Here is a 15,670-nt window from a genome sequence, read left to right as displayed (position 1 = left end):
TATTGTTCAAGCATGTAGCCATTATCCACACGGTCTTCTACCAGCTAAACAATCGCCTAAATAAGTCAGTAATTCACCTTCAATTCTACTGTTTTTTTTGTTTATACTTTTAGTTAGCATCACTTTCATCTAGCCTTAACAAATACTGTCTGGAACTTTATATTATTGGATCCAAAGACATTCCCACTGTATACAATTTCAGCTATTTCCTCAAAAAAAGAATCAATTATTATATTAGACATGAGCTATACTTCGAAAATGCTCTCTCAAATCAGCTCAAATCTGAGTGCTCACACTCCTTAATTGTAGATTTCAATAACTTCCTCACACCAGATGTTAGACAAGCAGATCTATAAATTTCTGATTTCTCACTCAAACTTTTATTAATTAGCAACAGCTAACAGTTCAACATTTTACACAATAGATATCTGCACAAAAATGCCTGCTCAGTACCCATGTACTCAGTATCCACAGATACTGTCGAACCTGCTGAGTTTCTCCAAGACTTTTCGTTTCATTCCATGTAAAATGCAATAGCTTTCTTGCTTTGAAATAAGTATTGACCACCAGTCAAAAGAACATACTTCAGTTTCTTTATTTAACCCTTTATGGCACTAGTCACTGCATTGTTGTGCCAGTTGTACAGAATTGTTCGTTCACCCGGATAAAAGTTAATGAGAGTTACCTTATAACCAATTCAATAAACTGTCTTTATTGGCTAATGAACATTGTAGACAAAGCATGCATAACCGATAATAAATCAAGCAAAGCAAAGCAAAACAAAACAAACTGAACCAAACCAGATGACACTTGTATATTAGACTTTAGTTTCTAATAATGCAAATTACGCCGAAGTTAAAAAGGCAATAATTTCTTCTGGAATAAAACATCACAGAGCAACCTGTACAGGGACAATTCATCTCAGTGTTAAGAAAGTGCTTGAAATATCCACAGTGCATAGGAAGAAAGACAAAGTTCCACTAAGGAAATACTTCAAGTTATACAGCTGACATTAGTAATCTTGTGCATCTCACAGGCAAAATACAAATGTGTACTAGTTAGTATTAAATCTCTCCAATATTAACCCACATTCAGTTGTAACACACATTACCTCCAGGTCAAGTATCTTGAACTTAAAACACTGCAAAAACAGAAATCTGCAAATACTTTAGAAGCAAACTAAGCAAAATTGCATACAGCAATTGACTCTATCACATTTGTGATACAGCAAATGATCAGAGCTGATCATAAATTGTAACACAAATCCAACAGCTGACAAAGTTTCTGTTTCACTGTTAAAGACTAGCACAATCAATGTTGATATGTCAACATTATTAGAAGCCTCACTGACTGCAGGAAACCTTGGTCTATTATATTGCCTTCCTACTGAATGCTAAGATTGGTCAGTTCGGAAGAACAGTCCCTTAGGAAGTCCTAAGAATACATCAGTAATACAATAATGAAAAGCTACTTAGATAGTAAATAGGATTTTAATATACTTAACAGTTTCATTTCTCTCTCTTGACATTGTAATTACCGTTTAGTGTAATAAAAATAAAGGATTAAGCACGAATGGTGAGAAACTGGATTCAGTGAAGGGGTTCAACATAGTTTGCTGGAAGCATTCCAGTTTTTCCAGTTCTCTGGACAGTGCCGTACATCCAGCCTTCATCAATTGCTTGTACATTGATGATGTAATCACCATCCTTGAAGGAAACTTCATCCTCGTCAGCTGCAGTGTAATCATACATTGCTCGGAATGTCCTCTGTGAATGAAAAGGCATTTCATTATTACAACAATTTTCCCCATGCAGACTTCCTTTCTAAATATAGCCAACAATTAAACTTCAGGCAAAAAAAATGTTAAAGCAACAGGCCACTTTAATGGTTCAAGGTGACATGAAGGAGTTTCAAAGTCTCGATGATGGAAATAATGATGAATATAAACTTTCCCAAATCAAATTTTGTAAAGTGGTGTAGAGCAGCAGCTGGACTTAGAATCAGTAAATTGAACAATGACTAGTGAAGGCATTTATTTCTTCATATTTTGCAAAAGGTCTCGAAAGCATTGCTCTATTTCTTACAACAGTGTGATTAAGTGTAAAGTGTAAATTTATATAGAAAACCCACAGATAGTACTTATATAGGAAATCTAGACATAAAATGAATATTTCTACATTTATTCACATAGCTAAGAACAGGACATAATTCCAATTATAACGTATCATTGTGTTCGTATTTCATTATGCAGAGAATAACATGAGTTAAGTAAAATCAAATACAGGAAAAATGAAATGATTCATATTTTTTCAAAAATTCTGTTAATCATTATTAGCTCTAACAACTAAAAAAAGCTCAGCAAAACTATCTGAATTATCTGAAGAAAACAATTACAATTCCATCCCAGTTGTAAATCACGCGGAGGTTTTGAACAATTACAGTTCCATCCCAGTTGTAAGTCATTGAGGTTTTGAAGCTAGCTGATGGTACTACTGAACAAGTCAAGATGCCAGATCATGTATTTTGTTTTGTTTAGTTAGCTAACACATTGGTTAGTCATGTAGATATATTCACAAGAGGATGCAGACTATCTTGTACAACAGGAGTTTATTACACATAAGAAATAAAAACGGAGACCACACAATCTAAATATATACGGTAGAACACAGCAAAACAATAGGCTGTACTTTCCTAGAACTTGGCTATGTGTCAATTTCAGGTAATTTTAAAGACAGTTTTCCTTTGTCAGCTCTGGAGTGTTTTCTCACACAATTTTACAGTGCACACTTCATTAACTATACACCCCACCTCCACAGACAGCACTGCTCGGACAATATCTTACACTCAGCAGCAGCTAAAGTGCTCACTGCTTCTGGGAGGATTCCTACCACTAGCTCCATGTCAACATCTCAATGATGCACCAATCCAAATGCTGTGAGCAACAGGAACTGCCTCCCACAGTTGCAGTGCATTAAGAATTGCCCCAGAGATCATTGATAGACACAAGATGACATCCCACTTTTGCTGAAAGGGACATGGAGGTCCTGGTATATGTGATGGTGAAGAGAAGAACCATTCTTTTTTCTCAGGACCATCCGAGGCGAACTTGGCCCCAGACCCTGCAGCCTGGTCTGACCCGGGTCAATGTGGTATCCAACAAGGCTGCAAGAATAAAAACAGAACTTGCTGGAAAAGCTCAGCAGGTCTGGCAGCATCCATGTAGAAAAAAATCAGAGTTAATATTTCAGGTCCAATGACTCTTCCTCAGAACTAGGTTCCCGATTTACAGCATCCGCAGTTCTTTTGGTTTTTAAGGCTGCAAGAAGGTTGATGACTTGCTGCATTTCACAAGGGCAAGTGCCACCATCTTCTCCCTGTCACCTCAGCCTCACTCTCACTCTCACTCTGCTACCGCACACACCTCCCACCAAAGCTCATGGTCTACCACTCCCTCATGGTCAGTCACTTTCAACAACCTCATCCTTCCCAGACTACTAACATACATGTCTTCTGTGCTTCGTGCTCATTCACTCAAGACTCTATCACCACTTCTCCACCTACACCAGCAGTACCAGTCACTTACATCTCACTCAATCCCTCACTGTTGTCTAATTCGAGGAGTAAATGGCCCACTAGAGGGCAGATAGGGTACGACTGGAGTAGCGGGGTGCCCGGTATGCTTCTGGTCAACCCCTATGAGAAGCGAGTCCTTGACTTAGTGAGAGAGGAACAGCATTGCTAACATTGTGCTACTGAGGCCGCCATGTCTCAGCAAATAAGTGATAAACAAGTGTTAATTTCATAACTCCTCTCTCTAGTCTTCTGCAGGGCACAAGTGACATCTATACAGCACCACCCTGAAGAAACCAGCCTCTCTGGACATCATCTCCTCCACCACCCCAGAGGAAGAAGTCACAGGCACCCAGAGAATACACAGAAAAGGCTGTTTCTCGTACCCTCTACTAGCTCAGATACTGACACCTTGGTGGGTACTTTATCTAGATTAGAGTTGGGAGCACATTTTAGTGAACACATCAATGGCACATCTCCACAGCTGGCAGAGGATAAAACATTCCTAGGCCTGATAGAGACCATGCCCTGCTCAGCCCAAAGCAAGATGGGGATCCCATGCCATCGGCCACTGATAACTGTCAAATTACACAAGTTTAGACAGGGACAGCAAGTTTGTCAGAGACACTCGGGAAACTGGATGCTGGTAGAGTTCGCCAACGCTGTTTTTACTGTGCTGCCTCTAGCATTTGTTCATCTGGCTGGATCCATTGACAGGTTGGTCTGTCAGAAATGCAGATGGCACAAAGCTGGGTTGGAGGGCGAACTGTGAGGAGGATGCAGAGATGCTTCAGTATGATTTGGACATGCTGAACGAGTGGGCAAATTCATGGCAGATGCAGTTTAATGTGGTTAAATATGAGGTTATCCACTTTGGTAGAAATGAGAATGCGCAATGAGACCCGGGAGTCCTCGTAAACCAGTCACTGAAGGTAAGAATGCAGGCTCAGCAGGCAATCAAGAAGGAAAATGGTAACAAAAACAGAAATTGCTGGAGAAACTTAGGAAGTCTGGCAGATCTGTGGAGAGAAAGCAATGTTAACATTTGAGTCCAGTGACTGTTCATCAGAATTGATAGTAGCTAGGAAAAGGTGGTATACATGGTGAAGACAGGGGGTGTAGGATAGAGGTGGATGATTGTATGGCAGGGAGAGACCTGGATGGCAAGACTGATGTATGAGGAGAGGCTGAATCAGTTAGGATTCTATTCGCTGGAGTTCAGAAGAACAAGGGAGGATCTCATAGAAACCTATGAAATTCTGACAAGATTAGATGCAGGAAGGACGTTCCTGATGGCAAGAGAGTCCAGAACAAAGTGTTACAGTATAAGTATACAGGGTAAGCCATTTAGAACAGAGATGAGGAGAAATCTCTACAGTCAGAGAGTGGTGAGCCTGTGGGATTCTCTGCCATAGAAAACAGTTGAGGCCAAAATTTGTATGATTTCAAGGAGTTAGATACAGCAATTAGAATAAAAGGGATCAAATGATATGAAGGGAAAGTATGAACAGGTTATTGAGTTGGATGATCAGTCATGATCACAATGAATGGTGGAGCAGGCTCAAGGGGCCAAATGGCCTCCTCCTGCTCCTATGTTTCCATGCACAAAGACCTGCACTCCACCATGGCAATCATTGGTGCTCAGCACCAACAGCAAGGCCACAGGGAATGAGGGACCATGACCCCATTCCAGGTGCCCCGTTTCCTCACAAGGCAACAAGGCAATGATAGTAGACACCCAGATGTAGGCAATCCACATACAGCCCTCCCATGCAACCACCCCCCCTTCCCCCCACCAAAGAAGACACCTCTTGAGACATACTAGAGGTGCTCAGTCCCTTCACTTCCAAGCTGCCTGTGACCCCTAATCCAGTGAATGTTCAAGCCTAGGAGGGTAAGGCTACATCTGATATCTGGTCAGCTCCCCAACTGACTTACTGTGAATCAACCAGGTTTGTTGCACTGAGAGTGGTCCACTTCCCAGACTGTAACAGGAGAGATCCCATGACCCTGACTATGGCTGAGATCAGACAATGTCCTCTCCCGACGGTGGTGAGATCTCCTGACTGATGAAATTCCTCTAGACTTGACTCAGGGTGAATCCTTTTAGATCTTGAGACATCATGGCCATTTGGTTGAAGCACAATCAGTGTGTTTGCTGGGTAAGCTGCTGCCACATGGTGCAGGTGGGACACTGACATGGCCCAATGCACTAAAAGACCAGAGAACACAAAAATACGTTCAGCCTTTAAGTTCTGAATGAGATAGCAATGCACAAAAAGGCAAGGCAATGCCCAACTGCTGTGGGCATCCAGGAGGTTTAAAGTAAACAAGCACAAAGAAAGCAATTTCACTTCATGAGATGTGTAGATGCCACTATGTGCAATTCAGCCTGGCAGCAAGTTCACAACAAAAGGTGCTGGTGATCTCCAGAGTGCAGTCGTGAAGAGGTGAACTGTATTCTAAGCAAGTATGGGGTGTCACAATGATGAATTGGTGAAGTTGGTGCATATCCAATGTCAACTTCTATGGATGGAGGAGGCAGACAGCAGCTGCTCCTGGAATATGGCCTGAGACTGCAATGTGGAGACCCAGAGAAGATGCTGTGAACTTCAGCCACTGCTGAGCCATTCGAATTTTCATATCTGGAATTGACACAGTGTAGTTTTTCTCCACTGCTTGGGAAAATAGCAACATTCACATTAAATAAGGCTTGATTAGGTAATAATGGGGTGTTAATAAATGCAATAGGCCCTTCGCCATTCACAAACGAGACTCTCATCTTGCCACTGAAACATTATTTGGAAAATTGGATCTTTTTTCTCAACATTAAAATCTCAGTTTTCCATTCTTGACCTAACTTCCCAACTATCTTGCCAGTTCATCCATCATCAACGGGCTAGGAAAATTCAGCCTGTTTCTGGAAATTACCCATTGCTGAAATTCATGCTTTTTTATTAATTTTTAAAATGTATTTTTATTCATTCATGGAATATGGGCATCGCTAACTGGGCCAGCATTTATTTTCCCTCCCAAATTGTCCTTTTAAAGGTGGTGGTGAGTTGCAGTCCTTTTCCTAAGTGTAACCCACAGACCTGTTAGGGAAGGAATTCCAGGATTCTGACCCAGTGATGCTGAAGGAATGGCAATATATTTCCAAGTCAGCATGGTGAGTAGCTTTGGAAGTGGATTTGTAGGTGACTGTGTTCCAACATATCTGCTGCCCTTGTCCTTCTAGCTGGCAGTGGCTATCGTTTTGGAAAGTGCTGTTTATGGAGTCCTGAAGAATTTCTGCACTGCATTTTGTAGATGGTACATGTTGCTGCTACTGAGCATCAGTGATGGAGGGAATGGATGTGGATATGATGCCAATCAAATGGGCTGCATTGTTCCTGATGGTGTCAAGCTTCTTGAACATTATTGAAGCGACACACATTCAGGTAAGTGGGGAGTATTCTACAAAATTCTGAACATAAGCATGGTAGATAGCGGACAGGCTTTGGGGAGTCAGGAGGTGAGTTACTCACTGCAGGGTTCCCAGCCTCTGACCTGCTCTTGTAGCCACAGTGTTGGAATGGCAAGTCCAATTCTGTTTTTTTTTTGTCAATAGTGATCCCCAGGATATTGATCGTGGGGGATTCAGTGATGGTAACAGCATTGAACGTCAAGAGGCAATGGTTATATTCTCTCTTGTTGGAGATGGTCAATTAGTTTTCTTCACAAAATAGGCAAGTAAAAGTGCTCCCTCTGTTCAGACACCAAGTGATATACATCATATTTAAAATTATTGATTTTAGAAAATGACTAAAAGACAACAATTACATTGTAATCCTGTAATAAAATGACATCTGATCTTTGAAATTAGTTTATTGCTTGGAAATCTCAACAGTAACCTGTTATGACATAATTTAGATATTGTTATGTTTTTCTATTTTATGATAGGTTATTTGCAGCTGTAATAATATTATTGAACATGAAAGCATCAATAGTCATAAAAGTGTTTCTTCCTTGAGAAAAATATGAAGTTTCAGACCTAAGAAATAAACTGCTTCACCAGTTATACTGATATCAAGTCGCTTCAGATTATTTTGTCTCCAAGTGTGATTCTATGCCAGTGCATTATTTATATATATAGAAAACACACACATGATGGGGGTTGGGGTATGGGAGTAAGTGAAGGAAGGTCTTGACTGACAGATCTTGGAGCGGATTTACATGATCAAGGAAATTTATGTGCAGTGATGCTTCAGCATAAAATTGACATAAATTAATGACCCGGGAATCTTCTTAAGAGTAGGGTGAGTGCAGGGTGGACAGGCAAGTCAACACAAGTTTTAGGAGATACTGCAATAACTAGTTGTGAGTAACAGTGCACTATTCCATAAACCAAAAGCAGCATAATAATGGTGCTATTATATTTATTTAAAATATTATAAAATTCAGCATTTGCTTTGAATTCTTAACATAACTTATTATCATAACAATATTCAATTTATGTCATGATACATTAGGTCATAATAGGTTACTGTTGGGATTTGTAAGCATTAAAATAATTTCAAAGATCAGATGTCATTTCATTGCAGGGTTACAATGTAATGTGTTGTAGTCATTTTCCAAAATCAATAATTTTAAATATAATTTATATCACTTTGTCCCTAAAGAGAGGGAGCACTTTAGCGACATAGATATTCCATTAACCATCCACTCTCTTTCTCTTTTTTTGTTCACTGAAACTTTGAGAAATTGGCCATTTCCTTCTTAGCATAAAAACAGAATTCCAACCAGCCAAGATTAATGACCTACCACACTTGTAATTTGTTCTGACACTGCCGTGAGTATATAGACATGTTTACAATCTTGCTCCCCTTTGACAAAAAGAAGGTTCTGAAGAAGTCATTGAAGTCGAAACATTAACTGTGTTTTCATGCTCCAGATGCTGCCAGATCTGCTGAGTTTCTCCAGCAATTTCTGTTTTTGACTGTTTCAGATCTCCAGTAGCCGCAGTTCTTTGTTTTATTTCAGCCAGTTGTTGAAACATAAACTTTTTACCAAAAAAAGGAACGAATGAAGGTAATGATAAATACAGTGTAAAAGAAAACCCACAGTATGGGCTCATTGGGCCAAGTGGCCTGTTTTGTGTCCTTATGACTCATTAGTCAGTGGAGACACTATGATCTACTCACCATATTAACGGCATGAGGAAGAGATTGCTGTGGCCTCATAGAACCAATGCTGGACTGATGCATGTAGCCATATCCAGTAGAATGAGGGGAATGCATTTGTTGGTAAGCTCCAGGAAGCACAGCAGCTAATTGATAATAAAAAAAAACAAATGTCAAATGTCAAGATCTAAACTAAAACATTACAACTGCTACATTTTATTTAACTTAGTTTGTGCATGTATCCACACATATTGTAAAATTCAAAGGCCCTACTCAAAACGCCAGTTAGCTCTTAGAATAAATTAAATTGAACTAAAACCTTGAGAGCAATTTTGATCCATATCAAGGACCTGAAATTCTGACTAGGCATAGGGAGGAAATAAGCCAAATGCCCAGATTTTCATCCTGTTCATCAGGCCCCCATTAAGGACATTTTGGGGAAAAAAAATTAACTTTGGGGGCTTTGCTAGCTTCTCAACATTTCCTTCTAATTCCCAGCACATCTATTTATATTAATCACTGAAACTTTCTGGCAGGAACCTCGCTCATTCTGGAATAGCCACATCAAAACCAGAAATTGCTTTTGATGCCCAAGTATGAGTTACTCTACATGGACTGGAAGGTTAAGGTACATCACAATTGTTCAGCAGTAAAATAAATTCCCAAGCATGCTAGCAAAGTTTCAGTACTCCAGATTTAAGATAATACAGCCTTTCTTACATTCATTCACAAACAGGTGCAGTTCGCTTTGATGCATATTTATATTGATCCAATGTTTCTTTCATGGAATTCCTAGATGTGCCTAAAATCAGTAGGAACTAATATGGCACTATGCTGCCAAAATGGATTAGGTGTGAGCACTTCATTTACACAGAAAGCATGGGTAAAATACAAACCCATTTCTATCTCAGTGCATCCAAGTAGCTTTTACTTACTGTCAGATGAGGTCCAGAATGTAAAAGGAATTTGACACATCACACTTATTGCTTCCTGAATGAACTCAAGTCTTTCATTCTGTCTGGAACATGTTGCTCATGCTTTGCTCAGGATGTACAATATTGAGATGCTTTCCCAATCATTCTTTCAGAAGAACAAATCCATTTGCCCCTTCATGTGTCTAATTTTGACAGTTTATACATGTTGATGTCTTATGTAGAACATTTTCAAAACCCTTCTGCAAGTTCAAATAAATCACAACCAATGGCTTTCCTTCTTCAATGCTACTGGTTACATCCTTAAAGAATTCCAGTAGGTTTATCAATCATTTCTTATCCACCTCCAACCTGTCAAGATCATCAGGACCTTATGCTTCAATAACACTTTTTTTTTTACCCTACTAAATTCCAAAGAATACAAGTCTGGACTTTTTAAACTTTTCCTGATAAGAAAATACACCTATTCCCAAGTATTCAGAGATAGTAAGAACTGCCGATGCTGGTGTCAGAGATAACACAGGGTGGAGCTGGAGGAACACAGCAGGTCAGGCAGCATCAGAGGAGCAGGAAAGTTGACGTTTCGGGTCGGGACCCTTCTTCAGATTTTCTGCTGCCTGGCCTGCTGTGTTCCTCCAGCTCCACACTGTATTCCCAAGTATTAGTCCAGTAAACCTTCCAATGCATTTACATCCTTCTTTAAATAAGGAGACCGGTACAGAACATAGTGCTCCGGATGTGATCTCACCATTATCCTGTATAACTGAAACATGACCTACCTACTGTTGTATTGAATTACCTTTGCAATAAATGATAATATCCATTAGTTTTCTTAAGATGTAAAAAGGATGGTCTCAATGGCAGGGGAGTACAGAACCAGACATTATAATCTAAGGACATGAGGTAAACCATTTAGAACTGAGATTAGGAGAAATCTCTTCACCCAGAGTGTGGTGGGCCTGTGGAATTTGCTACCACAGAAAGCAGTCAAGGCCAAAATGCATGATTTCAAAAGGAGTTATGTATAGCACTTGGGGCTAAAGGGATCAAAGGATATGGGGAAAAGCAGGAACAGGCTATTGAGTTGGATGATCAGCCATGATCATAATGAATGATGGAGAAAGCTCAAAGGGTTGATTGGCTTACTCCTGCTCCTATTTTCTACGTTTCTAATATTTGCTTTTGTGGGAGAATCTAAAAATGGGGTCACCTATGTAAGACAGAGATGAGGAGATTTTATTCTTATAGAAGCTTGAGAGACTTTGGAACTCTGTTCCTGAGAAAGTGAGGGAAGCAAAGTCTTTGAATATGTTTGAGGTAGATATAAATAGATTCATGATAAACAAGGGAGTGAAAGATTTTCATGGGTAAGCAGAAATTTGGAGCTATCAGATCAGAGACAACCTTATTGGACATTTATATGTTCATCTGTCTTCTTTAAAAATTATATTGTCTACCATCCCTCCGAAATTCTCCCAAAGTTAAGTGATCAGGAGAACTGTATTGATCAATATTGTCCTCAGGCCAAAATAATGTAAAGTGTCATCACAATCTCCAAAAGGAGAAATATTATGTGGAAATTACAACACAGAAACTATTCAGTCACTAGCCTCATTGGCATAACCTTCGACTGTTTTGGCCTCATATTTATCTTACATTCCCTTGACATCGGCCTCAACTATTCTCTCTGGTAGATTAAAAACTCTTAGTTATAATTATAAGCTAAGAGAGATCAGAATTCTCTATTATCTGTGGTGTGTCTACTCCCCAATCTCTGAAGAAGCCATATCAGACGACTTCTTTGTATCCCTCACAAACCTCAACTCCATAATAACGTTCAACTCATTCTGCACCAGCCCCTGAAAAAGATAACACTTTCACATTAGCCATTGTCGGATTGTTTGTTATCCACTCTTTTATAAGCTGCAACTTTCCCCAATTCAGACCGAAATGCTCATTTTGACCATCTCTAAGAAGTCTATACCCTTTCCACCAATTACATGCCTCTTCACAACCTCTGCCTCAAGGTAAACAGTTTGTTCCCAAAAAGATCAAAGAACTGTGGATTCTGGAAGTCAGAAACACAAACAGAAATTGCTGGAAAAATTCAGCAGATCTGGCAGTGTTTGTGGAAGCCCAGTGCTGCTCAAAATGTAGTCTCCTCTGCATTGGGGAAACAAAACGCACACTGGGTGACTGTTTTGCAGAACACCTGTTCTGTCTGCAAAATGACCTTGAGCTTCCAGTTGCCCGCCACTTCAACACACCACCATGTTCCCTGGCCAACATCTCTGTCTCAGCCTTGCTGCAGTGCTCCACCAAAGCTCAGCGCAAGCTGGAAAAGCAGCACCTCATTTTCCGCTTGGGAGCCCTGCAAACTCTGGACTCAATATCAAGTTCAATATTTTTAGGGGCTGAACACCTTCCCCCATGTCCTTATCAGAATCCCCACACACCAGGCCTTGTCACCACATGGGCTGCTACCATAAACAACCCATTGTCAGCCACTGATGGTCCCTATTAGCAGTTATTCATTCTCCCAGGTTGACCTTTACCCATTCCTTTACCTACCCAACTGTGTTTTTCTCTTTGAGCTCCATCGCCACCTATTGTTTCCTCTTCTTCCAATCTCTTATTTAGCATATATACCAATATTTTCCTAGCTACAACCAGTTCTGAAGAAGAGTCACTGGACCTGAAATATTAGCTCTGCTTTATCTCCACAGATGTGACCAGACATGCTGAGTTTTTCCAGAAATTTGAGTTTGTTCCCAATTTAACTTGTCTCATTCTAGTTTACTTTTGCATTTCCATAATAATTTTGTAAAGCTGTATAAAATCACCTCAAATATTTTCCTTCTTGGTGGAAAAGCTCATATGCATCCAGTACTTTGTTAAGATCTAGCCATCTGACAATAGTGATCAATCAATCTTGCATGTTTTCACTGCACTTCTTTTAGTGCCTTCCTTTTATTTCAGCAATCACAATGGGCCATGGTATTCAAAGTACAATCTGTTCAGTGCACAATGGCTAGAATACAAGTAACGCACTGCTGAAGCTTTATAATATCATGGTAAGACCGCATTTGGAATATTGAGAGCAGTTTTGGGCCCTGTATCTAGGGGAGCATGTGCTGGCATTAGAGGAGGTCCAGAGGAGGCTTACAAGAAGGATCTTAGGGTGAAGGGCTTGTCATACGAGGAAATGATTGAGCACCCTGGGTCTGTACTCAAAGAATTTTGAGAGGCCTGGATAGAGTGGACGTGAAGAAGTTGCTTCCACTAATAGGAGAGACCTATGACCCAACAGCATAGCCTTAGAGTGAAGGGACAACCCTTTAGAACCGAGATAAGGAAGAATTTCTTCAGCCAGGGGGTGGTTAATCTATGGTACTCATCGCTGCAGAAGGCTGTGAATGCCAAGTCATTGAATGTATTTCAGACAGAGAGAGATAGGTTCTTGACTGGTAAGGGAATCAAAGGTTACAGGTAGATATAGGAGAATGGTGTTGAGAAACATATCAGCCATGATCGAATGGTGGAGCAGGCTTGATGGTTTAATTCTGTTCCTATATCTTGTGGTCTTACACAGTTTGTTCAGGGCTTTAGCTGACTTCTGCGTTTGAGTTTTATAGCTGAACATTCATAAGAACATAAGAAATGGGGACAGGAGCAGATCACATGGCCCAACAAGTTTACTGTACTATTCAACATGATACATTGGCATCATTTATCTTTTTGGCTTGACAGCAGCGTCCTGTTAATGGTATCTCAGAAATTTGAGGAACAACTATGCAGTTGCAACATGAGTGACAGGGTACTGCCTCCTCAAGGTAACGCCTTGACCAATCAGAGTCTGGTTTAGTTTTAACTTTGCTATGAAATGTCAGTTAACATCTAACTAGAGCATTCACCATGGAAATGCCTCTATCAGAGTCCACCAATCAGCCCTCACCTCTCATTATGGTATGAAATGTCCGCCCCTTTTACCTTGATATTCTTGCAACTTTCTTGCTGAGCGCAAGACAAAAACCTTTGACAAAATGTGTCCTTTTTACAGCAATACTCAAGTTCTACATGACCAAACTGTATGGAAAAACAGATAATTCAAAATTGTAAGTTGGAGCTACTGAACTTGATCTCCCTGACAGTCAAATATTTGCAATTTGTCCAGACTTTGCAGTTGCAATGATGGCAAAAACATTAGTGCTTGCGACCATTGCTCTGAACTGACAACAACCTGTCACACGCTCAGTTAAAAGCAGAAATCCAGAGGCATTCAATTCCTCGCAGCTGAAAATCCAAGAAATCACTTGGCTTTGTGAGAGATTCCATTCATTACACTCTTGGACTTGCTGTAAAAACCCTTGACAGTGTAACATATTCTCTGAATAACGGAGCTTTTAATGCCATAATAAAAAATGTAGATTTTTAAATTATTTTAAAAATGAGTTTGCTCCTGTCAGAATGAAATTAAGGTTAAAAACTGAACTATGACATAAAGTTTATTTTACTCTCTGTAGAATGAATAGAACAAGAAAAATAGTCAGCCATCTGTGAGAATTATTCAATATAATAGGCTGCTGACATTTCTATTATTGGCAATTGGAGATCCCCTGTGGCTGGTGCTAGACTGAAATTAACTTTCGCTGTAGTGAGATACATGTCACAGAGTTCAGTAAATTCTCATATATTTCTGTAAGGTCACGGTCATCACTTTGCATTTGACTGTGAAAGCTGAACATGAAGAAAACAGTAATGCATGTTTAGGGCAGAATATTAATGTATAAAAATGGTGGGCTGAATTTTCCCACTTTTTGACAAAACGTTTCTTTTTGACAGAGATTCATGGTGCCAGATCCACAATGGCCCATGTTAATTTTGTCCGAGCAATTTTTCACTCCTCATCTCATCAATTATACAACTGGCCACTTTGGCATCCATCTTGTAAATGCATGTTACAGGAGAGGTGGACATGCTCACCACTGCCATGACTTGACGCTGTTTACACCATTGGCACTGTATTTGAAACCTGGCTTCACAGAATGTTATATGCTGTATTCTAACCTTCACACTGTGGTATTCCTGCACTATCCAGAGGACTTGGCTTAGAAAATTGGCTCCTTGGTTGGCTGAAAAGAACGCTGGAGGTGCTGATAGACCGGGGGAGTGGAAAGGAGAGCAGTAGTACTCACTTTAACTCTGCTACTGCACATACCTCTCACCACGACACATGCAAAACAACTCTCGCTAATACAGCCATCATATCCAATCTATGGCTCTCACCCACCTCACCCTCTAAAACGATTAACTCTTCCTGCTTCCAGGTCAAGCACAGTCATTCCGGGATTACAGGTGCATCAGGCAGGATGCATGGAGATATGAATCTAGGTGCTAGCTGCTGTCCTGCAAAGTCAGTCAGGGAAGTGGGAGTGGGTGGGTTGGGTGAGGAGGTGGTTTGCCTGGTCAGTTCTGGGGCTTTGGTCATTAACAGTCTGTAGTGTCTTGTAGAAAGTGGGAAGCTAAAGTTTAGGGTTGGGCTTCATTAGACTCTGTTGCTGAGGGAATGATTACAGTGGAAGGGAACAATTCAAGGTTGAAGGGTGGGATCTAATAGAGAACAGGAGGGGACAGTGAGCTGAGAAAGGAAGAGTTTTCACAAGTGACAAACACTTTGGCCTCAACAGGGTGAGAATACACAGTCAACAAAGTCATGGCAATTCGAAAAGTCCTGGGCTTTGGTTGTAAATTGGGAAATAGTTATATAAACAAAATGAACAGCAATGAGGGGAGGCTGGAAGGCCATTGCAGACACAGGGGCAACAACATAAAAAGGAACTTGAAGGATGGGGAATGAATCTGCGCTTCTGGCATAGCCAATGAGTTTCTCGTAAGGACGTGAACCTGAGTGGTACGGTACTGCCTCCTCAGGGTAACACTTTGACCAATGAGAGTCTGGTTTAGTTTTAGTTTTGCTACTGTCAGTTAGCATCTAACTAGTGCATT

General features: G+C 40.3%; 1 protein-coding gene across 1 annotated transcript in view; it reads right to left on the bottom strand.

Moving 5' to 3' along the window:
* Positions 1–570: 570 nt before the first annotated feature.
* LOC109916142 (LIM zinc-binding domain-containing Nebulette-like) overlaps positions 571–15,670 on the bottom strand; it is a 266,201-nt gene continuing 251,101 nt past the window's right edge. The window contains exons 6-7 of the mRNA XM_020515853.2: positions 8,754–8,878; positions 571–1,766 (exon numbers count right to left, since the gene is read on the bottom strand). Of these exons, the coding sequence (XP_020371442.1) occupies positions 1,590–1,766; positions 8,754–8,878 (302 nt within the window). The 3' untranslated portion in view covers positions 571–1,589. The remainder of the gene's footprint in view (positions 1,767–8,753; positions 8,879–15,670) is intronic.

The sequence above is a fragment of the Rhincodon typus genome, chromosome 2 (genome assembly GCF_021869965.1).
Source record: "Rhincodon typus isolate 14 chromosome 2, sRhiTyp1.1, whole genome shotgun sequence".
In the NCBI taxonomy this organism is placed as follows: domain Eukaryota; kingdom Metazoa; phylum Chordata; class Chondrichthyes; order Orectolobiformes; family Rhincodontidae; genus Rhincodon; species Rhincodon typus.
This window is presented reverse-complemented; position numbering and strand designations above follow the sequence as displayed.